General features: G+C 40.2%; 1 protein-coding gene across 1 annotated transcript in view; it reads right to left on the bottom strand.

Annotated features, from left to right (window-relative positions):
• Window positions 1-281: 281 nt before the first annotated feature.
• The window catches only part of LOC309546087 (retinol dehydrogenase 7-like), a 39,358-nt gene continuing 14,739 nt past the window's right edge, over window positions 282-24,900 (bottom strand). The window contains exons 3-5 of the mRNA XM_082245600.1: window positions 21,657-21,915; window positions 4,517-4,680; window positions 282-523 (exon numbers count right to left, since the gene is read on the bottom strand). Of these exons, the coding sequence (XP_082101726.1) occupies window positions 288-523; window positions 4,517-4,680; window positions 21,657-21,915 (659 nt within the window). The 3' untranslated portion in view covers window positions 282-287. The remainder of the gene's footprint in view (window positions 524-4,516; window positions 4,681-21,656; window positions 21,916-24,900) is intronic.

Genomic DNA, 24,900 nt, shown 5'->3' on the forward strand with positions numbered 1-24,900 from the left:
TCCCAGGACCAGGTCTCAGGGCTTTTGAATATCTACACAGGGGAAGCATTTATAGTTAAATAACATGCATAAATTATGCTAAATGCACATACGTATAATCTGATGGTAAGTTTTTTATTATTATTGCAATGAAAGGCCTGGCAACATGGTCTATTTAAAAAATAACTTCTTATTCTAGGAGATACACAAACATAATCGTGAAAAAACAATAAATATAACCCCCTCAATAAAAAAAAAAAAAATTATAAAAAAAATAAAGCTTTAGCCAAACCAGTTGCCCAGGCAGTTCAGTTACTTTCTTGTGAAGAGCACAGCCTAGATGGTGTTTTCAATGGATGAGCTAACAGGTAGTCAGATATGAAAGTGGGAAGATATGATACTGGCACGAAGTAGAGTTTTGTGATCCATCCTACAGAATAGCGAGTCCATGGGTATACAGCAGTCAAGGCATGTTCTATGCAATCTGTAACCCGATTTATTTGAGGATCACACTTGGACAGTCTGTACTTGATGAATCTGCAATCTGGAACAGAATAAGAGATATCAACCCAGTTAGAAAGAGTGTATCTTTTTTTTTTTCTATCAAAGGCATTTACATGACATTACAGTACAATACTATACATGGGGACCTCAGAGCATAAATGGTATTCGGCTAGATCATGACTCAAAATACAGTGCGTAAATGTCTGTGTGTGTAATATATTTTATATATATATATATACATACATATAAAATAAAAAGAACACTTTTTCACTTTTTAATCAGAATATAGCATCAAGTCAATTGAACTCCTGGGATATTGATCTGGTCAGTTAAGTAGCATGGGGGTTGTAAATCAGTTTCAGCTGCTTTGGTGTTATTGAAAATAACAGGTTCACTAGACGGGCAACAATGAGATGACCCCCAAAACAGGAATGGCTTTACAGGTGGAGGCCAATTACATTTTTTTCCCTACGCCTCTTTTCTGACTGTTTTTCACTAGTCAAAGCGATACCTGGACCATATAGAGGTTGCACAGGCAGTCCAACTCCTTCAGGGTGGCACAATAATACGTTCCATTGCCAGAAAGCTTGCTGTGTCTCCCACCACAGTCTCAAGAACATGGAGGAAATTCCAGGGGACAGACAGTTACTCTAGGAGAGCTGGACAGGGCTGTAGAAGGTCCTTCAGCAGGACTAGTATCTGCTCCTTTGTGCAAGGAGGAACAGGATGAGCACTGCCACAGCCCTACAAAATGACCTCCAGCAGGCCACTGGTGAGAATGTATCTGACCAAACAATCAGAAACAGACTTTATGAGGGTGGCCTGACATCCTCTAGTAGGCCCTGTGCTCCCAGCCCCGCACCATGGAGCTCGATTGGCTTTTGCCATTGAACACCAGAATTAACAGGTCCACCACTGGCACCCTGTGCTTTTCACAGATGAGAGCAGGTTCACCCTGAGCACATGTGACAGACGTAAAAGGGTCTGGAGTAGCCATCACTGACCGGTTTGGTGATGGGTCAGTGATGGTCTGGGGAGGCATATCCATGGAGGGAAGCACAGACCTCTACAGGCTAGACAATGGCACCCTGACTGCAATTAGGTATCAGGATGAAATCCTTGGACCCATTGTCAGACCCTACACTGGTGCAGTGGGTCCTGGGTTCCTCCTGGTGAACAACAATGCCCAGCTTCATGTGGCGAGAGTATGCAGCCAGTTCCTGGAGGATAAAGGAATTGATAACATTGAATGGCCCCCACGCTCTCCTGACCTAAATCCAATAGAACACCTCTGGGACATTATGTTTTGGTCCATCCAACGCCACCAGGTTGCACCTCAGTCTGTTCAGAAGTTCAGTGCCCTGGTCCAGATCTGGGAGGAAATACCCCAGGACACCATCAGTCATCTCATTAGAGCATGCCCCGACATTGTCAGGCATGCATACAAAACATGGGGGACATACAAACAACTGAGCACCATTTTGAGTTGTTGCAATGAAATTTAAGCAAAATGGACTAGCCTTCTGCAAAAATTTTTTAACTTTGATTTTCGGGGTGTCTTTGAATTCAGCCCTCTGTAGGTTTATGATTTTCATTTCCATCAAACAATGTGGCATCCTTTCATTCCTAACACATTACCCAGTCCATATCAGTTTAGATATCCAGCATGATATTTTTACTCAGTGAGATCTGATGTTTTTTCTAGTGTTTCATTAATTTTTTTGAGCAGTGTATATAATTATTTCTTTTAGTTTTAGTATACCTCCCAACTTAAGAATGTACAAAAAAAAATATCCTGGTCTGGGGCAACAGAAAGAGGATGGCTACATTTTGTTGGATATTAGATGTACCACTGGGACATGGTAAAATAGACTCTGAGCCTATTTGCTGTATGCTTGCTTGACATTCACATGCCCCAGTTCATGTATGCACAAAATACTCTGTAATGAATATGGCACAAGTGAGGGTGTCGCAGATGTACATAAAAAGAAAAATAAACTCTACCACATGTTTTTCTGAATAAAGAATCTAAGCATAGAGCTAATAATTTGAGCTTACAATAAAAAAAAAAAAAAAAAAAACAGCATTAAAACAGTTGTGGACTATGCAGAAACCAGTAACTCTTTGAGACAACAAAAAAAAGACTACGCAACTTTCAGAGTTCAGTGGTCAGGAGTATCTAATGGGCAAAATATAATGCAGGGGACAAGAGTATGCAACATACAGCATTGCTCACAGACTGTGTGGTCAGTGGTCAGGAATATGTGACATAGTGACCCTAACAGTGCTGGTCAGTAGAAGGAAAACTGCCAGGGCACCGGCGGTCAGTGTGAGGTAAAAAAAACCCAGCATTAGTGAGGGAAAAAAAACATGGCAACAGTGTTCAAAAGGAGGAAAGAAAAGCATAAGCGTTTGTGGGTAGCATAAGGGAGAAAAAAAATGTCCCACCTATGTTGATAATCTGTTGGAGTAAAAAAATCCCCATTGTTGATAGTCAGTGAGAGGAAGAGTCAATGTGAGGAACAATACCCTAGTGTTGGTGGGTGGGCACTGGAAAGAACAAATATAAATAATAATTCCGTTACAAGTGGTGTCAGAGGCATAAATTACCCCCCCCCCCCCTCCCTTCAATGGTGGTGTCCATAGGAGTTCAGGCGCTTTACATATGGTGGAATTGGTTGTTTAGATCCCAATGTTGTTGTTCTTTACACTAGCGTTCAGTAGGTCCCTTGACTACTTACCAACCGCCAGCAGTACATATACTGTGGCAGGTCGGCTCTGTCCTGCGAAACGACGTCATTGTACGTCACTTTGCGAGACCGCGAGTAGGGGCATGCACGAGCGCCCATTCACCAAGAGGGAAGCTGATCTGAGGGTCTGGCAGCCGTGATTGCCACTGGGCACCTGCGATTGCTCCCTATGGAGACAGAGCAGCAGTCTGCCGTTGTAAACCTGGCAGACCACTGTTCTGTCAGCAATGAGCACAGGGCTCCTGTGTTCCTCCTATTTAGGAACACAGGTCCCTGTGTTCATTCTATAAGTCCATTGCCCACACAGTTACAAAGCACCCCCTAGGGACATTTAACCATTTGATCCCCTGGTGTTAACCCCTTCCCTGCCAGTGTCATTAGTACAGTAACAGTGCATATTTTTAGCACTGATTACTGTAGTAGTATTGTCACTGGTCCCCCCAAAAGTGTCAAAAATGTAAATTAGGTGTCCGTTCTGTCTGCCGCAATGTCCCAGTCTTGCTAAAAATCGCTGATCACCGCCATTACTTGTAAAAAAAATAAATAAAAATGACATAAATCTTTCCCCCAGTTTGTAGATGCGATAACTTTTGCGCAAACCAATCAATATACACTTATTGGGATTTTTTTAATCAAAAATATGTAGCAGAATACATATTGGCTTAAAATTATGAAAAAATTTGCTTTTTAATTTTTTTTTATGGGAATGTTATATAGCAGAACGTGAAAAATATTGTTTTTTTTTTCCAGAATTGTCACTCGTTTTTTGTTTATAGTGCAAGAAAATAAAAATCGTACAGGTGATCAAATACCACCAAAAGAAAGCTCAATTTGTGGGAAAAAAGGACATCAATTTTATTTGGGTACAGGGTCGCACGACCGCGCAATTGTCAGTTAAAGTAATGCAGTGCCGAATCGCAAAAAATGGCCTGGTCATTAAGGGGGAAAACCTTCTGGTCCAGAAGTGGTTGAATTGGTCTTCAATCAGAGCTTTGTCCCTTACATTTGGTGATCAGTGGGAGGTTTTGTCCCTTATATAGGTGCTCAATGACAAACTATGCAGCACTGTCATGCAAGAGATCTCTTTGCCACAGTACTGGCAGAAATCAGTAGCCATGATCTGGAAAAAGCCAAAAGTGAATTTTTCTTTTAAACGTGGATACACAGGTTAGAGTCTTATTAAATATATTTAGATGCCAGAATGTTCTGTTTATACAGATACAGGATGCAGGAAGTGCCCTAGCTAAGTCATAAAGAGGGTACATTATAGCAATTATACTCACAATCCTGGAAATACTGTTGGCCATAACTGTTCTTGGCCCACAGAGGGGCCTGTCCCCAGACATCATTGAGGCTTTGTAATGTGGTCTGTATATCTGTAGCTGGGGTCTTGAAAGAGCTGGGCTCAATGATGCAAACTTTCACCCCAAATGGTTGAAGTTCACGCCTAAACAATGTAAGAAAATAGATTACATGTTGTTGTATGTAAGTGCATTTTGAAACATTCTAATAGTAAATAATAACTTGGATTAAATATGTGATTTAAAACGTGCCATTGCTGGGGTTGTGAAATTTGCAGTACAAAATACTTAGTTGGTATTTTTAAATACAAATAAAATTTTTGTATACAACAATGTGTTATATCCAATGACTAAACATGTTTCACCCCCATATAGTACATTACCTCAGCTGCTATCGTATGCGTATACTCATTGTAGTAATATTTTGATGAAATTCAAATGATATATTCTGATCAAAGCACCTCATATTTTCTGTTATTAAAAGAAACTATGCCACCATGCGAAGAGCATTGAATATGCAGGAATTCTCCTAATAGATAAAGTAAGATGGTTTCTCTAACTCAACTGATTTCAGTTATTAGTGATGTAAGTTGGACTTTGCCAAAAGTTGAAATATTATATCTCTTGGTATCTACAACAGAAATGTCTCATTACTCCAGTTTTCAGTTTTATTCCAGAAAAATCAATGTTCTTTACTGCCCCCACTATTCACATTAAAAACCCAGTAATGGGCAGGTGAGACTCCTTTTTGTGTGATAAGTTACACTCAACAAAGCAAAAGGCCTCACTTACCATTATGAGGATGGCCCACTTATTCAGTCTACATATGGTACCTCAGGTTTTCCTGTACTAAACTAGGTCTATCTACCAACCTGGTAAGTTACACTTTCACCAGTGCCGTAAAGCCCACCAACAACCCATTTTCCTGGTGCTGAAGTGCAAGGATCTTGAGATGGGGTTGATTTACTAAAGGCTCAGTTCTGGGACCAACTTTGTTCAATTTACTCATAAATAGCATTGAGGACTGGGTCATTAGCTCAATCTCAGTTTTTGCAGATGACACAAAATTGAGCAGGACAAAAACTTCACATCGTGAGGCAGAAATCTTACAGAATGACCTGAACAAAATAACAGAGTGGGCAACTACATGGCAAATAAGGTTTAATGTGGATAAGTGCAAGGTATTGCACTTAGGGACCAATAACATAAAAGCAAAATGCACGCTGGGGGGGAACCTCTGGGGGTATCAAAAATGGAGAAAGACCTGGGAGTCTTAGTAGAAGATAGACTTAGCAATAGCATGCAATGTCAAGCTGCAGCTGCCAAAGCCGGAAAATTATTAGCATGCATAAGGAAAGGGATGTATTCCAGAGATAAAACTATAATCCTACCACTTTATAAAACACTGGTCCGACCACATCTGGAGTAGTCTGTCCAGTTCTGGTCGCCAGTCCTCAGAAGGGAAGTGTTGGAGTTAGAGAGAGTACAGAGAAGGGCAACTAAACTAATTAGGGGATTAGAGGACCTTAATTACGAAAAGCGTTTAGAGGCGCTTGATTTATTCTCCCCAGAGAAGAGACGCCTGAGAGGGGACATGATAGCAATTTAGAATGCAGTCCCACCTCTGCCCATATAAAAGTGTATATAAAGGCTTTTTTTCAGTTTTTTTTGGTAGAGTAGGGAATGGTAAGACCCTTTGTCAAGGTTTTATTGCTGTTTTTGTCCCTACTGTGGAGAGTCACCTCACTGTTTGTCCTAATGACCATTATGGCAAAGATAGAAAGTAAGGGGAAATTGAAAATGTTAGAGTTGTCACGAGAGCATAAGGTTGGAGAAAATTCTCCAATGGAGACATCTGTTCCCATGACAGCGCTTTAGGATAAGGATCCCTTTAGCTGTTAAGAGATTTCCTGTTCTGTCCCAAGAACAGGAAATGAAGGGAAATCACCCCAGTGGTCACAGGTAGCAAAAAAACATAACATGATAGGGGTTTTCACTAGTGATCAACTGATATCGATTTTTCGTTGCCGATACCGATATTTTGGTCAATGCATATCGGTATTTCGTGGGTTTAAAATTTTTTTTTTTTCTTTGACAGGAACTCTTGTGCACTTAAAAGCATTCAAAACGCCAAGTTTGGCTGTTTTGAATGCTGTCATTTTTTGAATCTGGCACCAGTACCCGGAAGTGATGTCATGACATCACTTCTGGGTTTTTGCATGGAGACCCAATCAGAGCCGAATGCGGCTTTGATCCGGTCTTTGACAGCCATGCAGGCTAGTTGCCCGGGTCTCCTGGTGGGGCGGGAGACCCGGGCGAGCCGCGGAAGGTGGCGGGAGGGGGGGGATGTCCCCTCCAACTCCTTGTAATGACAGCTGAGCAGCTTCTCAGCCGGATTGGTTGTCATTACAAGACAGCCGACCGTCGGCTATGGACGCCGGTACCAGGGTAATGCCTCTAGCTGCAGGCATCACTCTGGTACAAGCACTATTCGAAATATCGGCAATATCGGCCACCATGGTGGCCAAGTCTGATATATCGGGGAAAGTTCATTTCAACCCTCGATATATCGGCTTTGATGATAATCGGTTGAGCCCTAGTTTTCACCCTACTCTTTTTAAAACAAAAACAATGGTTTGGCTTTATATATACTTTAAAGCAAAATTTTTGTTTTATTGCTGAAGAGATTGTATGTCAGCCTGACGTACTGATGTTCTTGAAATTGTTCACAGAGCCCCACATGATCAGCTCAGTGTACAAACTGAGAATAAATGTATTCCAGTACGAATGTGCTGGAGTTCTACCATCCTGGGTTAGCCAATAAAGATGACTGAGGACTCCAGATCCGAGAAAATCACCAGTGGCAATAGGGTCACAAGAAAGAGTGCAGACATGTAACGTGTGAGATGTAAGTCTGTGAGCTATGATTGAACGCTGATTTAGCAAGAAACACGTTAGCTGCGGATGCTGTATTCACCTGCTTTGTTTTGTGGAGATGTACTTTAATGAAGAATTTTGGGGTCAACCAGAACTTTTCTTTCTTTCATTGAAGACTGCTGTGAGTAGGGCCAGCACCTATTAGTGTGATAGTGGAGGTGGAATAGGAGGCTGACCTGGACCAGTGTTTTGTTTCTTGTATGTATTACAGTATGTGAAACTGCACCCTCTGAAAAAAGGGGCTTTATTGACTTTCACTCTTTTTTCCACTCCGCATCCTCCTAATGGGGAGCCTCGCTTTTTATTCTCCACTTCAGATAATATTTTGTCTTTGGCTTGTTTTACATGTAATTAATAAGTTGCTTTCATAGTCATCAATATGTGTTCTTACTTCCAGTCCATATCGTGTTGTCACCAGCTCTGCCCCTTGGTTTCCTCAGAGGGTGTGGGGCACTGTGACGTCTGCTGGTCTTAATGGGCTACTTTGTTTACACTTTTTTATGGGGACCACCCTCTCCATTTTTTTTCACACTCTCCAGCTTTGTTATCATGTTGGCATGAAGATTTTCCCTCATCATCTTGCATGTTTACTCCTTGTCTATGATTTTTTAATAAACTGCATAAATACATTATATGAATGGTGGTATTCCTCCTTGTTTGTACCAGTATGTTTACAGGGCACTTGACTTATCAAACACCATTTATTGGCATTATATGCTCTAAAAAAAGTTCAGTCCATTCATAAAAGATGTAATACCTGGTCTTCTGAACATTACTCTGAGTTACTATATTATATATATCGCATACACTATATTGTAAAAAGTATTGGGACGCCTGCCTTTACACGCACGTGAACTTTAATGGCATCCCAGTTTTAGTCCATAGGGTTCAATATTGAGTTCACCCACCCTTTGCAGCTACAACAGCTTCAGCTCTTCTGGAAGGCTGTCCACATGGTTTAGGAGTGTGTCTATGGGAATGTTTGACCTTTCTTCTAGAAGCACATTTGTGAAGTCAGGCACTGATGTTGGTTGAGAAGGCCTGTCTCGCAGTCTCTGCTCTAATTCATCCCAAAGGTGTTCTATCGGGTTGAAGTCGGGACTATTTGCAGGCCAGTCAAGTCCCTTCACCCCAAACTCGCTCATTTATGTCCTTTATGGACCTTGATTTGTGCAATGGTGCGCAGTCATGTTGGAAATGAAAGGGATCATCCCTTAACTGTCCCCACAATGTTGGGAGCATGTAATTGTCCAAAATGTCTTGGTTTGCTGACGCCTTACGAGTTACCTTCACTGGAACTAAGGGGCCAAGCCAAACCCATGAAAAACAACCCCACACCATAATCCCCCCTCCACCAAATGATTTGGACCAGCGCACAAAGCAAGGTCCTTAAAGATATGGATGAGTGAGTTTGGAGTGGAGGAACTTGACTGGCCTGCACAGAGTCCTGACCTCAAGCCCATAGAACACATTTATAATGAATTTGAGCGGAGACTGCGAGCTAGGCCTTCTCATCCAACATCAATGTCTGACCTCACAAATGCGCTTATGGAAGAATGCTCAAACATTCCCATAAACACACTCCTAAACCTTGTGGACAGCCTTCCCAGAAGAGTTGAAGCGGTTATAGCTGCAAAGGGTGAGCCAACTCAATATTAAACCCAACAGACTAAGACTGGGATGCCATTAAAATTAATGTGCGTTTAAAGGCGGGTGTCCCAATACTTTTGACAATATAGTGTATATAATTTATATCCTCTATCATACATATATATATATATATATATATATATATATATATATATATATATATATGATCCATATTAAAAAACATAATAAAACACAATTATTAAAACAACTAAAAAGCAATACAAAAAATGAATAAAAGTGTAAACATGATAAAAACATGTATATTTCACAACTCTTCAAATATATAAAAAAAAAAAAGATAATAAATTGTATTGTTTACCAGAATTCATGAACCATAGATATGGACCTAATAGCTTTAAAAAGCAAAAAAAGCAAAAAAAAAAGTGCTTTTTTGTTAAAGTTGTTGTAAAGTCAAAAGGTTTTTTTTATCTTTAACCACTTGCCTTCTGTGCACTTAAACACCCTTCCCATCCAGGCCAATTTTCAGCTTTCAGCGCTGTCACACTTTGAATGACAATTGCGCGGTCATGCTACACTGTACCCATATGAAATTTTTATCATTTTTTTCACACAAATAGAGCTTTCTTTTGGTGGTATTTAATCATCTCTGGGTTTTTTATTTTTTACAAAAAAAAAGAATAAAGACAAAAAATTTTGAAAAAAAAAAAAGTTTTTCTTATTTTCTGCGAGTAAATTTTGAAAATAAATTTTTCTCCTTCACTGATGTGCGCTGATGAGGCGGCACTGATGGGCACTGATAGGCTGCACTGATGGGCACTGATGAGGTGGCACTTATGGGCACTGATGAGGTGGCACTTATGGGCACTGATGAGGAGGTACTAATATGCCGCACTGATGAGCACTGAGAGGCGGCACTGAGAGGCAGCACTGAGAGGCGGCACTGATGAGCACTGATAGGCGGCACTGCTGGGCACTGATAGGCGGCACTGCTGGGCACTGAGAGGCGGCACTGCTGGGCACTGAGAGGCGGCACTGCTGGGCACTGAGAGGTGGCACTGCTGGGCACTGACAGGTGGCACTGCTGGGCACTGAGAGGCGGCACTGATGGGCACTGAGAGGGCACTGGCGGATGGCACTGGACACTGACGGGTGGCACTGATGAGCGGCACTGATGGGCAGCACCATCAGTGCCCACACTCAGTGCCCATAGTGCTGCCAGTCAGTGCTCATCAGTGCCTAGATGAGCAGGCACTGATGGGCACTGACTAGCAGCACTATGGGCACTGATTGTGGGCATTGATGGGGGGCACTGATGGCAGGCACTGATGTGGGGGCACTGTGTGTGTGTTTTTACCTTTTAGTAATCAGGGCACTGGTGATCGGTGCCCTGATTACATTGCTGTGTGTCCCCAGCGGCTGTCGGCTCCCCCTCCTTCCTCACACTGCAGGCTCCGTTGTTTACATATGAGATCATCGCTCATTGGACGGCCAGATCACGTGGTGAATGGCCGCTGTGATTGGCCATTCACCACGATCTGTGATCGGCTGTGTCCAAGGGACACGGCCGACACAGATTTTCCCCGCAGCGCGCTCGCGGGAGCGCGCTGGGGGCGTGTCACTGGGAGGCCGTTTAAAAACGGCCTCCCGAAAATTCGAGTCCGCGCTGCAGCCGTATATAGGCTGTAGCGCGGACGGGGGGTGGTTAAGTATAACTAAAGGCAAAACATTTTTTTTTTTCCGTTTTAGATAGTGTTAGTTTTGAATAGCAATAGAGTGGGTCCTGGGGTCCCCAATAAATTAAATTAATTTGCAGGGATTTCCTCTCACTTCCTGTTTGGCTATGGAACAGGAATTGAAAAGAAATATCTGCAATAGGACATAGATGGTGAAAAAAAAATGACAGGGGTTATAATCCTCCCTTACTCTATCCAAAATGAAAGAAAAAACGTTTTGCCTATAGTTCTACTTTAATACATTCTGTGCATTAAAATAAAAAAACCTTCTGTGTGCAGAACCTTGCATCTCCTGGATGGTATATGATTCCAATCAACCAACAGGTAAGAACCATCAATGGCCCAATGCAGAAGAAGGTGATGACGTCGTAATGACGAAACGCGGTGGGAGAAGCTAGCTTTACTTTCTGTCGTCACGCCCGGAAGCCAGCCATTGTTCTGGTTGGAACTGATAAGCATTCGGCATTCAGTGTATACCCTGCCTATTTTACCTACCATTTGGTGAGTGTGAATCTTAGCTTTTTAATAAAACATCTTGAAACATAGAACCCTATGGGGCTCTTTCCTTGACCTTCTTTCTATGCATGAGGTCAGTTGAAAAATGGATGTTTGCATACATTAGTCCGGAGGTGCAAAGCTAATTGATTTCCTAAATCCCCTATTGCTAGATCGGGCTATTGATGGTTCTCACCTGTTGGTTGATTGGAATCACGGATGTTCTCATATACCATCCAGGAGATGCAAGGGGGGGGGGGGGGGGGTGATCCTTCAAATCACTCACTGCTGTGTTTAACCACTGATGGTCCATACCTGTCGGTAAGAGTCAGTATATGGTGAAGGTGGAGGCTCTATATATTGTGTGGTTTCCAGCACCTGGGTGGAAGTTCGTATTCAAAGGCCTTTTGGATTACCTGTATACATGCTGGACTCTGATGAACATTCTATTTTTATTGTGTTTTATTTTAACCAGTGCTGTTTGTGTGTATAATGTATTTCTTGCCAGTGTTTAAGCTAGCTGTTGGTGCCTAGCAGGGTGCGCAGGGTTTATTTGCATTAATATTTAATTTTATTGCTGCCTTTTCAGTTCTTCTGAAATTTATCAGTGCCCCAGAATGACATACGGACAGATCTTTGTTATAGTTCAACACAAAATGTTTTGAGAGATTATGTTTTCTGAACCCGGCTGATATAATATAACCATGTTCCTTTATTCTTTGTTGTACAGCCAATGTACTGTAGCCCACATGGGCACTGGACGCCATATACCATTCCCTTCTGTAATACATATAATCAAATCCTTAACCTCTTCACGCCGGCCGTATGCATTTATATGCAGCCCCACTGGACTGGGCTTTTTTCCATGGGGCCGCATCTTTGTGTATTTCCCTTTGTGCTGGGGGCGCGGCCCTGTTCTAATGATCAGGACCCGGAAGTCTGATTCCAGGTCATCTGATCGCTGTGATATCTTCTGATTGGCTATCACAGTAATCAGTCTTCTGTCTTTGTGAATGGACAAGTCAGATACATTGTATCTTTCTCTGTCCTTGCAGAGACAGAAAAAAAAGTGTGTAGAAAAAATAATGATAATAATAATTAAATATAAAAAAACACCTAGATCTTGGTCAGCCCCAGCGTTAGTGTTTGGGTCAAGGTCAGGGTCAGTATTTTTTTTACCAGGATTTTTTTTTTTTTTAGAATCAGTGTCAGCGTGTTTTAGGTAGGATAAAAAAAAACAAAAAAACAAAATGCGCACTACTGTTTCTGGACTGTAATACGGGTACAAACAACAATTAACATACACATATATGATATCACTGCAATAGTCAGGAGAAGTTATTTTTGATTGTTCTTTGGTGGTAGGTTATGGTAGTAGCAAGAAATATACAGTTAAATATAAAAAAAAATGTTTTTTCTTTACTATTTTGGGCCAGTTTTCCTTAGATAATAAAAGAAAAAATAGAAGATATCCATTAACATTTGCCATCAAAGTAAAGCCCAATTTGTCCTGAAAAAAGCAAGGTATAATCCACCTGGATACACAAAGTAGGTATGATGACATGTACAGTTTTACTAACACATGTCAAAGTTGCAAAATTGGGTTTAGGCACAAATATTTGTTTTACCCGTAGGCGCAAAGGGGTTAATAATGTATTCTCTCCCTGTAGCTAGTGACGTAAACCTTTTCCTTCTATTGTTATTCTTTACTCTCCTACAGGTGTACCATCTGCCACATGCCTAAAATTAACTGTATATTCCTTGAATGAATCTATCACATTTTTTTCTACACGGTTCTGCAAAATTGGTGCTTTTCTATAGATACATATTGGCTTTTCCAGTAATATTCTCCATCTACTGGAAATTACATGCTTTTTTCAAGTTGATAGATAGAAATAGCTATATTTCAAAAGCTAGCTTTCATCACACTACATGGTTGATAAACATTCCGAAAGGGCTCCTACTAAGAATCAGATGAAACGGCACGGAAGAAAGATTCTGAGGAACAAGCTACAAGGGTAGGGAAAATGTTCATTAAAAAAGGCTATGAAATATTTTAAAGAACAGATAGAGCAACTGAATCAATTGGTAAGGAAGGAGTTGTTTGCAGATAAAAAGCAATGGGAAAAGATGATTATACATATCTATGGCTATTTTTTTTATAAGAAAGCACCAACTTTGAGGAACCATGTAGTAAAAAATGTGATAGATCCACCCAAGGAAAATACAGTTATCTTTTTTTAACAAAAGAGGATTTTACGCATATGGCAGATGCTACATCTGTACGAGAGTAAGGAATAACAATAGGAGAAGGAAAACTTTTAGGTTACTAGCTACAGGGAGAGAATACACTATTAGGGATTTATTAAATGCAGACTTGTATAAAGTACTTGAAATTTCTACTTGAGTAAAAGTACAAGTGCTCGATCAAAAAGTGACTTGAGTAGAAGTGGAAGTGCTCGCAGAAAAAGTTACTTAAGTAGAAGTACTAAAGTATTCAACATTTTTTTTACTTAAGTATTGCAAGTAGTTTTTTCAAAAAATTTCTACTCAAGTACTGAAAGTAGAAGTACAAGTACTGTGTTATGTAGTTATTAAAGAAAGAAGTCAAAAGTTTGAACATCATATTGTTTTTTATTATTTCAAATGATTTATTCAAATGATTAACCTGTGTTTGTTAGTAGTTTCTTGATGCACTTTAAGCGCTGTAGCACCATTTATTTGTTTGTTTCATATTTTATTTTTATTGGAAAGATTTGGTATAGCAGCTTTTATTATACACAGCCTTTATTTTCGTATGCGCTGATTTACAAATGACATTATACACATTTTTTTGAGCTGTATGCAACCTGCCATCTACTGTTCTGGCAGTGGTAATTTTTTTAAAAGTAACGAGTAACTATGCAGCACAAAAAAAAAATATCGGAGTAGAAGTATCGAAATCATGGAAAAAATGTAGTGAAGTAAAAGTAGAAGTAGGAGAAAACATTTCTACTCTAGGAAAGTACAGATACCGCATTTTGGTACTTAAGTACAGTACTTAAGTAGTTCTACTTCGTTACTATACATCTCTGATTAAATGTAATACAGAAGCAGTGGTATAAGACATCCAGTGCTTATGTGGGCTATTGTACATTGGCTGCACAAAAAGGATGCCAGCAAAAATAATAAAGGAACACGGTTATAATATATCAATGGGGTTCAGAAAACAATCTCACAAAACATTTTGCATTGCACCATAACAAGGATCTGTTAGGTATGCCATTCTGGGGCATTAATACATTTAAAAAGAACTGGAGAGGCAGTAATAAAATTAAAAGGTTGAATCAAAATGAATCCAAATGGATTTAATAATTGAAAACACTGACCCCTTGTGGTTTGAACCTACAATTTGACCCAAACGTCTTCATACCTGTTTTTATTTTAAAGATATTAGGTTCATATCTATGATTTATGAATTCTGGTAAATATGATTTATTATAATTTTAAATATTATTTTATATTTTTTAAGAGATATGAAAAAGGCAATTTATTTTATTGTTTGTTGGTTGTTTCAATAAATGTATTTTTATGTATTCATGCAAAGTGATTGTTTTTGAAATAAATGGATTAAATACTGCGTGTGTGTATATATATATATATATATATATATATACATATACAGTGGGTACGGAAAGTATTCAGACCCCCTTAAATTTTTCACTCTTTGTTATATTGCAGCCATTTGCTAAAATCATTTAAGTTCATTCTTCTTCCTCATCAATGTACACATAGCACCCCATACTGACAGAAAAACACAGAATTGTTGACATTGTTGAAGATTTATTAAAAAAGAAAAACTGAAATATCACATGGTCCTAAGTATTCAGACCCTTTGCTCAGTATTTAGTAGAAGCCCCCTTTTGATCTAATACAGCCAGGAGTCTTTTTGGGAAAGATGCAACAAGTCTTTCACACCTGGATTTGGGGATCCTCTGCCATTCCTCCTTGCAGATCCTCTCCAGTTCTGTCAGGTTGGATGGTAAACGTTGGTGGACAGCCCTTTTTAGGTCTCTCCAGAGATGCTCAATTGGGTTTAAGTCAGGGCTCTGGCTGGGCCATTCAAGAACAGTCACGGAGTTGTTGTGAAGCCACTCCTTCATTATTTTAGCTGTGTGCTTAGGGTCATTGTCTTGTTGGAAGGTAAACCTTCGGCCCAGTCTGAGGTCTAGAGCACTCTGGAGAAGGTTTTTGTCCAGGATATCCCTGTACTTGGCCGCATTCATCTTTCCCTCGATTGCAACCAGTCGTCCTGTCCCTGCAGCTGAAAAATACCCCCACAGCATGATGCTGCCACCACCATGCTTCACTGTTGGGACTGTATTGGACAGGTGATGAGCAGTGCCTGGTTTTCTCCACACATACCGCTTAGAATTAAGGCCAAAAAGTTCTATTTTGGTCTCATCAGACCAGAGAATCTTATTTCTCACCATCTTGGAGTCCTTCAGGTGTTTTTTCCAAACTCCATGCGGGCTTTCATGTGTCTTACACTGAGGAGAGGCTTCTGTTGGGCCACTCTGCCATAAAGCCCCGACTGATGGAGGGCTGCAGTGATGGTTGACTTTCTACAACTTTCTCCCATCTCCTGACTGCATCTCTGGAGCTCAGCCACAGTGATCTTTGGGTTCTTCTTTACCTCTCTCACCAAGGCTCTTCTCCCCCGATAGCTCAGTTTGGCCGGACGGCCAGCTCTAGGAAGGGTTCTGGTCGTCCCAAACGTCTTCCATTTGAGGATTATGGAGGCCACTGTGCTCTTAGGAACCTTAAGTGCAGCAGAAATATTTTTTTAACCTTGGCCAGATCTGTGCCTTGCCACAATTCTGTCTCTGAGCTCTTCAGGCAGTTCCTTTGACCTCATAATTCTCATTTGCTCTGACATGCATTGTGATCTGGAAGGTCTTATATAGACAGGTGTGTGGCTTTCCTAATCAAGTCCAATCAGTATAATCAAACACAGCTGGACTCAAATGAAGGTGTAGAACCATCTCAAGGATGATCAGAAGAAATGGAAAGCACCTGAGTTAAATATATGAGTGTCACAGCAAAGGGTCTGAATACTTAGGACCATGTGATATTTCAGTTTTTCTTTTTTAATAAATCTGCAACAATGTCAACAATTCTGTGTTTTTCCGTCAATATGGGGAGCTGTGTGTACATTCATGAGGAAGAAGAATGAACTTAAATGATTTTAGCAAATGGCTGCAATATAACAAAGAGTGAAAAATTTAAGGGGGTCTGAATACTTTCCGTACCCACTGTATATATACATATATATATATATATATATATATATATATATATATATATATATATATATATATATATATGTGTATATATATATATATATATATATATATATATATATATATATATATATAGATATATAGATATATAGATAGATAGATATATGAGGATATAAATAATATATGTGTTTTTAACCTAAAGTTATGTATATAATATGGTAACTCAGGATGGAGAGAGAGGGAAGGGGCTAGAAAATATGTAATTTGCTGGTGCCTTCCTTTTCTAAATGAACACAGTGAACGCGTGTGCTCACTGTGTTCATTCCTAACTGAAGCATAGTAAGTTGCATTTACTATGCTTCAGTTTGTGAATGAACAGGAAGCTGCTCAGCACAGGGCACTTCCCATTCATTCACTGCCCTGTGCAGCTAAGGCTGAAGAGAAAGGCATTTGTGTATGAGCTTTGGGGTGCACACCCTAACGCAATAGGCTGCGCACAACTATGCTTATGTTATAATTCCATGTGTCTCAGTGTGCTGATGGACATGTGTGTTTAATGTACATATGGGCTGGAGTGCCATTCCGGATAAATGCAAAAGTTGCTCCACAATGCAAATACAGTATACTGCTCAGGTTCTCACATGCATAAGTGTGACTACAGCCCTAAAGTAAACCTGAAGTCAAAAGGTGAAGTTTTTCTTTTTTTTTTTTTTTTCCAAATAAGTTTTTCTATATTATAGGGAGAACATTTGGAAATTCTAATTGTGCCTAAGTAGTACCCTTAAAGTGCACCTTTTATCTGGGGACCACGGTGCACTGTCTGGTATGTGAGGTTAAAAATAACAGAAACCTACACAAGTGCTATGTAAAAGTATCTCAAGAGCTGAGTTTTATCAAACATATACAGCATCTCACAAAAAGGAAGTACACCCCTCACATTTTTGTAAATATTTTATTATATCTTTTCATGTGACAGCACGGATGAAATTACACTTTTGCTACAATGTGAAGTAGTGAGTGTACAGCTTGTATAACCGTGTCTATTTGCTGTCCCCTCAAAATAACTGAACACACAGCCATTAATGTCTAAACTGCTGGCAACAAAAGTGAGTACACCCCTAAGTGAAAATGTACAAATTGGGCCCACAGTGTCAATATTTTGTGTGGTCACCATTAGTTTCCAGCACTGCCTTAACCCTCTTGGGCATGGAGTTCACCAGAGCTTCATAGGTTGCCACTGGAGTCCTCTTCCACTCCTCCATAAAGACATCACAGAGCTGGTGGATGTTAGAGACCTTGCACTCCTCCATCTTCCATTTGAGGATTCACTAGGGTTTAGGTCTGGAGACATGCTTGGCCAGTCCATCACCTTTACCCTCAGCTTCTTTAGCAAAGCAGTGGTTGTCTTGGAGGTATGTTTGGGGTCGTTATCATGTTGGAATACTGCCCCATGACCCAGTCTCCGAAGGGAGGGGATCATGCTCTGCTTCAGTATGACACCAGGGAGGGAAAATGGTTCATTGTGCCCAATTTGGACATTTTCACTTAAGGGTGTACTCACTTTTGTTGTCAGCGGTTTAGACATTAATGGCTGTGTGTTGAGTTATTCTGAGGGGACAGCAAATTTACATTCTTCACTGGATTATTCACAGGAGTGCACTGAGCACCTACGATGAGAGTTGCTTTGGCACTCTGAAGCAAGGATTGTGTTGAATTATATATGTGGACTAGAGCACAATGTCTATTTATGTATGGGGAATACATGGGTTATATTATATTATATTAATCTGGTGCCTACATCCTTACAGCTGTACATAAGCAGTGTGAGATCAAAGGTACTGCAGCCTCTGATTGCTAGCCTATGGAGATATGGTGATATCACTACCATGCTACTTTCTGTTGTCCCTCCTGGAGGCTTGGACATGAGAAAGCAAAGCCCTGCTTCTATTACAAAAACACAATGCAGAACAATCAAATGAGAGTGCCAAACAAACATCCAAGAATCCATGGTAATATAGTGATAAAATGAATTCATAGCTGAATTCTATGAATAACTTTACTCTGGTATTCTGTTCTGCTATGAATCAGTGTTATCATGAACTTACTTTGGACTCTTGAACGATTGTTAGATTTGAGGATAGATCCTTAACTCTGGGTTCTTTCTATGTTACTGTGGGTAATCCTCATTATGTGGCGTGCTGCTGAATCAGAGCCAGTGGAAAATCTGAATCCAGCACCCATGTGTGTTCTTGTGTTTGGACAATGCAGAACTGGGCACAACTTCCACAGTTCTGTTTCTCTTTAACAATGGTGACCTTACTTTCCAGAATCTGCCAAAACTTCAGCTAGTATTCTTATGACTTGGAAATTAAGAGGGTAAATTCAAGTGTTTTAGATTATCTGCACATCTGAGGTTTGTCCTTTAGGATTGGTTTAAAATAGATCTTTACCAGTTATCAGCATCTTTCAGTACATGTGTACCAGGCTTAAGCCTATCCATGTTCTTGTTGTATCTTTGCAGCTTGGCTGTTTCAATGCCCCGTCGCAAAAGGTCTACCTGAGAAAGGGTTACACCCATTTCAAACTGTATAGAATACAGTTGTCAGACTATCTAGTACAGGTTACTTACTATTATATTAGAGTATTATCAATCACTGTCATTTAAAACATATGAACCTTTAAGATTCAACTGTTTGGTAAATGTCAGATTTACTACCTTATAAATAAGCACCTACTGTCTAATTCAGTGTTATGCATAGAACCTTGAATTGAAAATGTTTCAGCATGAACCTGTGCCATCTAGTGGCTAAAAAAACAGCAAAGCTAATGCGAAATAACAAATTAATAGACTAACGAAAGGACAATAACAATTATACACATGCTTTTTCTATAGGATAGGTAGTTATATAAACAATTATGACAGTTAAGGTCAGAAACAGTCATGCTAGGACTAACCCCCCATTCATACTTAAGTGTTTTTCAGCTAGTTTCACCTCCTTCTATATTCTGCTTTTATGTCATTTTAATGTCTTGTATTGAACGACATGAGGTCATAGTTGCCAACATTTCCAAAACATTTTTAGATGCTTTTTTTGCAGAAAGCCAGTGTAGATGGGGTAGTATGGTAATTAAAGGTGGGGAATTAATTTTATGGTCGTTGTTGAAAGGAAAAAATAGTGGCGTGCAAAGCAGCTGTGAAAATGGTAGTGGTTTAAACTATGCTAAATATTGGGCATGGCTTAAATATTGGTTGTGGTTACATAGAGTCTGTTTACATCCAACTGTCCATAGGGATGTATGGACCTTCCCATCAAGACAGCCTGAAAAACTGACAGGTAGACCTGTTTGGACCTGCCATGTGAAAGGGGCCTCAGTGATGGTGTCAGCAAAGAGTGACTGTAGGAAACTGGGTTTAAAACTGCACTGCCCAATTTCTCAGTTAGAACATGAAAAAAGGAGATACCATCTTTGTCAGTTAACAGCATTTTTTTACTTCTATCTAAAAGTCTAAAAGATAGAAGTAAAAGAGTGCTGTTGGCTGACATGTAGCACTGTCCTGACTGTGAGAAATTGTGCAGTGCAGTTTTAAACCAGAACCTGGATAAAAAAAACCTGTCCCCCTGTAACATCAGAGCCCTCCTTTACCATCAGAACCCCCCTTTACTATCGTGTCCTCTTTTACCATCAGTGCCCATCGGTGCAGCCTATCAGTGCAGTCTAATCAGTGCCCATCAGTGCAACCTTCTCAGTGCTCATCAGTGCAGCCTCATCAGTGTCCATCAGTGCAGCATCATTAGTGCCCATCAGTGCAGTCTCATCAGTTTAGTCTCAGTGCCCATCAGTGCAGTCTCATCGGTGCCTATCACTGCAGTCTTATCAGGGTTTCAGAGCATCAGTGGAGCTTACGGCCCCATCTGCTCCTTGCTCACTGGGAAATTTACAGCACAGTGCACTTCTGCCTGTCCCATGTGTGAGCTGTGTACCTGGTCATTCTGCTGCGCCGATGGTGCTCCCGATTTGCGGGCAGTGCGAGCTCAAGGGGCCCTGGATATACCCAAATGTGCACTCCGCAGGCACCCAGCTGCAGCAGCAAAATGCCCTGATGTCTGTGCAGAGTTGTGGTTGCCAGTGTCTGTGAGCGGGTCTGATTTCCGGGACTCTGGTCAGGACATTTGACTAAAATCTGTGACTGTCCCGGCTAATTGGTGACTGTTGGCAACTATGTGAGGTAATCGTTTTGTGGGTAATATGCTGACATCTACTAGCAGTTTTGGGCCACTGCAACTTGTTTACTATGTGATTTTGGAACCTCCCTCTTTCTTCCCCTCCCATTTAGTGCCAGATAGTTTTATCCTAGCTAGACCCTTCCCATTTCTTCCAAGTTTCCTCAGTCAGTGTTCGTTATTCACAGAAACATGGTCTAGGAATGTCATTGTCTTCTTGCACTTCAAAAGCCTGGATAAACATCCTCAGTACTGCAATTAGGTGAAATAAAATTGTGTTTGATTCAACTTCTGTGTCTGTGAAGAGTTAAACTGCTTGTGAATAGTGCCAAGTCAGCAGGTGACCATAATAACCAGACAGACTGGGTCTAAGATGGTATGTCAATGCATAAAGCAGCATTTGAATTAGAACAGACTATGCTTAGCATGCAAAATCCCATTTTTTCAAATGTTACTGTTAACACTTGTAAACTCAGTTGCCCTATTCTCAAAACATAAATGAGCTTTTTCTTGAGCTCATTTAGTGCTTTTTCCCCACATAGACTTTAATGAATGTGTCTGTAAACATATGACACACGAATTTGCAGGCAACTTTGCACCAGAGAGACTACTCTTTTCCTCTAGAACTGCTCTTCTCTTGTCCAAGACAGGAAACAACCGAAGCTTGATTCATATACAAAAACACTTGCACAGAATTTGTAAAACACTCGTAAAACCCCAGAAATAAAAAAATATTTCAAAATCACTAGAAATGCACTCTACAGGTTTGAACACAGGGTTATAGTTCCTAAATAGGTTGATGCTGCAGATAGTTAAGGATGAATACGTTTTCCATTTTTACCTCAGAGAGTCTGAGAATGCTTCTACTCCAAATCTGGATACGCTGTATCCTCCTCCTACAAAGGCTAGTCTGCCCATCACACTCGACATGTTTATAATTCGTCCCCTGGCTCTTCTTAGAAGGGGTAGCAGACAAAGCGTCACATCAATCATCCCCAATAAATTCACATTCAGCACCTTGATAAAGTCTTCCCTTCTCAGCCAGCTGTTGGGAGCTGTAGGTATTCCAATGCCAGCATTATTCACGAGTCCCCATAACCCTAAGGTAACATAAGAGGAAAGTCAATTATTAAGGAAAAATAATTTACAATGTATGAACACTTGCATATTAGATAATATCTAAATAATAACTGCAAAATTGTTATCAGCGTTAAAACCTAAACCTTGACTCGTAATGCCTGGGCCTAAAAGTCATGACACGTTGGTATTTTTGGAGCAGCAACACCCCTTTCCTTTTTTAGATCCCCTTCACACTGAGGAGTTTTTCCAAGTGCTTTGGCATTAAAAAATGCACCTGAAAAGCTCACAAAAAATGCTTCCCATTAAAAATCAACGAATGCTTTCACACTGGGGTGGTGCGCTGGCAGTGCAGTGAAAAAAATTCAACATGCAGCATCTTTGGAACATGTGTGGAGAGCTAAAAAAAAAAGCATCTCAAAAGCACCCTTCTCTATTGAAATGAGTGGAAAGCACCTGAAAAGTGCTTCGAAAGTGCCTCAAAATGGTTTTTGGAGAAGTTTTTGAGTCACGTGTCCTTTAAAAAGCGCACCACAAATTCCTGAAAAGCACCGCAAAAGCGCTCAGCATTTTATGGGCAGTTTAGAAATGCCTCGGTGGGAAAGGGCTCTGTGGTTAGCTATAAATCATTAGTAAGACCTCATCTGGAATATGCAGTTCAGTTTTGGGCACCAGTTCTCAAATAGGATATCGGGGAACTGGAGAAGAGCAACCAAACTGATAAGAGATATGGAGGAACTCAGCTATGAGGAAAGATTAGAGGAACTGAATTTATTCTCTCTTGAGAAGAGGAGATTAAGGGGGGATATGATCAACGTGTATAATTACATAAGTGATCCATATACAGTAGTGAACTGTGTTCATTTATTCTCTTTAAGGTCATCACAGAGGACAAGGGGGCACTCTTTACATCTGGAGGAAAAGAGATTTAATTTCCAAATACGGAAAGGTTTCTTCATAGTAAGAGCTGTCAAAATTTGGAATAGACTCAAGAACTGGTTCTGGCCAACTGGTAGATTGGTTCTAGTAGATAGCTTTTAAAAAAGGCCTGGATTCTTTCCTAAATGTAAAATTTGATCCAGGGAATATCCACTCGCCTCTCAGGGGATCAGGAAGAATTTTTCTCCCCTGCTGGAGAAAATTGGTTCATGCTTTGCTTTTTTTGCCTTTCTCTGGATCAAATGTGGGTATAGTATTGTGTATATAAGATTGTATGATATCCCCCCCCCCTTTTTTTTTATTGGTTGAACTAGATGGACTAGTTTCTTTTTTCAACCAGACTAACTATGTAACTATGTAGGTGCAATTTGTAGCAGCAAATGTTGTGAACAACCCATTCACGTGAATGGAGCCACACTGCAACTGCGAGCCAGGTGCTTTACTTGTAGTTGTAGTGTGGTATTTCAATAATAAATGCCCCTTCAGCTAAAAGAAAAACAAAAAAAAGAATATTAGATGGCACATCCTTGTTTTTCATGGGTCAGTACAGAGTCCTGCTCATGAACATTATCTCTAACATAATGATATAGTTTGACTTGTAGCTGCGAATAACTGCCAGCCACTATAGCAATTATGTTGCTAGCTACAAATCATTGCTAATGGCTGGCATTATTGATTTGTAGCAGTTAATAGTGACATGGCCCTTATTCTAACCTAAGCCCCAAAAATAGGCAAGTCAACCCAAAAAATGAAGCAGTGGACTGAATTATGTGGAATAAATTTGCATGCAGCCACACCAATGTAATTCCAGGAAAATATGACAGCACCATGCTCCGAACATTAATAACATTATAGTTATAACTACAATTTCCAATATTTTATCCCTTTGAATATGGGCAAAACTATTTTATAAGGTATTCAGGTACAAAAAACAGGAATGTAGCCTTTATTAAGTGGGAACAGCCAGGGGCCTCCTCCAGTTTTCTTTTGCTAAAGTGGCTGAAGTCACAACTGTCCCTCATTTGGACCAAATCCCTCTCTCCCTAATACAGCCTCAGTTTTCTTCTTCTTGATCTAATGTGTGAAGCCCCATACAAAATGTAATATTTTTCTACCAAAATGGTATGCTGCACTCAATGTTTCAGCCAACCTTTATATTACTGCATTTGTTATTTGAAAAATTCAATCTAAATTACAAATAGAAGTAAAAAAGCTTTTTTTTTTATTTTCTGCATATTAAATCTATGTAGCCTGTATAAATGCAGCCATGGTAGGGATGTGTTCTTTGCCTACATACTATATGTTAAAATGTGTCCCTCTTTATCATTTCTGAAATTGGGAGATATGAAAAGGTGAAAGTGTCAAAAACCAACATATAAACATGTGTGCCCTAAACCAAGTCCATCTGCTCTATAAACACACATTATCCTGCAGAGAAAAGTTATCAGAGTCAAACTTGGCCAGTCATTATTATTTCCCTCAAAATATGTCCAGTTCTTGGGGTTTCCACCACCATATATTTGTTGAAACAGATATATACATGCTTGAGCAATAAAAAATATATATAAAATATATATATGTATATACAGTTGTGTTTATAAGTTTACATACCCTGGCAGAATTTCTGATTTCTTGGCCATTTTTCAGAGAATATGAATGATGATAACATGAAATCTTTTCTTTCACTCATGGTTAGTGTTTGGCTGAAACCATTTATTATCATTACTCTTTTTAAATCATAATGATAATAGAAAATACCCAAATTACCCTGATCAAAAGCAGTGGCGGCTGGTGCATTGGGGGGCGCAGGGGCGCCACCCCCCCTATCCATGCGTCCGGCCCCCTAATCTACATGTGAGGCGCCGGACGCATGGATTTCAATGGTGCTTTTTTTTTTTTTTTTAGCATGTGAGTAGAGCCAGAGTCTCTAATAGGCTAAAAAAAAAGGGTGGGCTCGGGGCACAGAGCCCTGTGCCCTGAGCCCACCCAGTTGTTGTCACATGGATCCTCCTCCTCCTGGCCAATCAGGAAGCGGGTCTGAGACCCGTGTCCCGATTGGCCGAAAGGAG

Source organism: Pelophylax lessonae (assembly GCF_965119305.1).
Source record: "Pelophylax lessonae genome assembly, chromosome: 2".
In the NCBI taxonomy this organism is placed as follows: domain Eukaryota; kingdom Metazoa; phylum Chordata; class Amphibia; order Anura; family Ranidae; genus Pelophylax; species Pelophylax lessonae.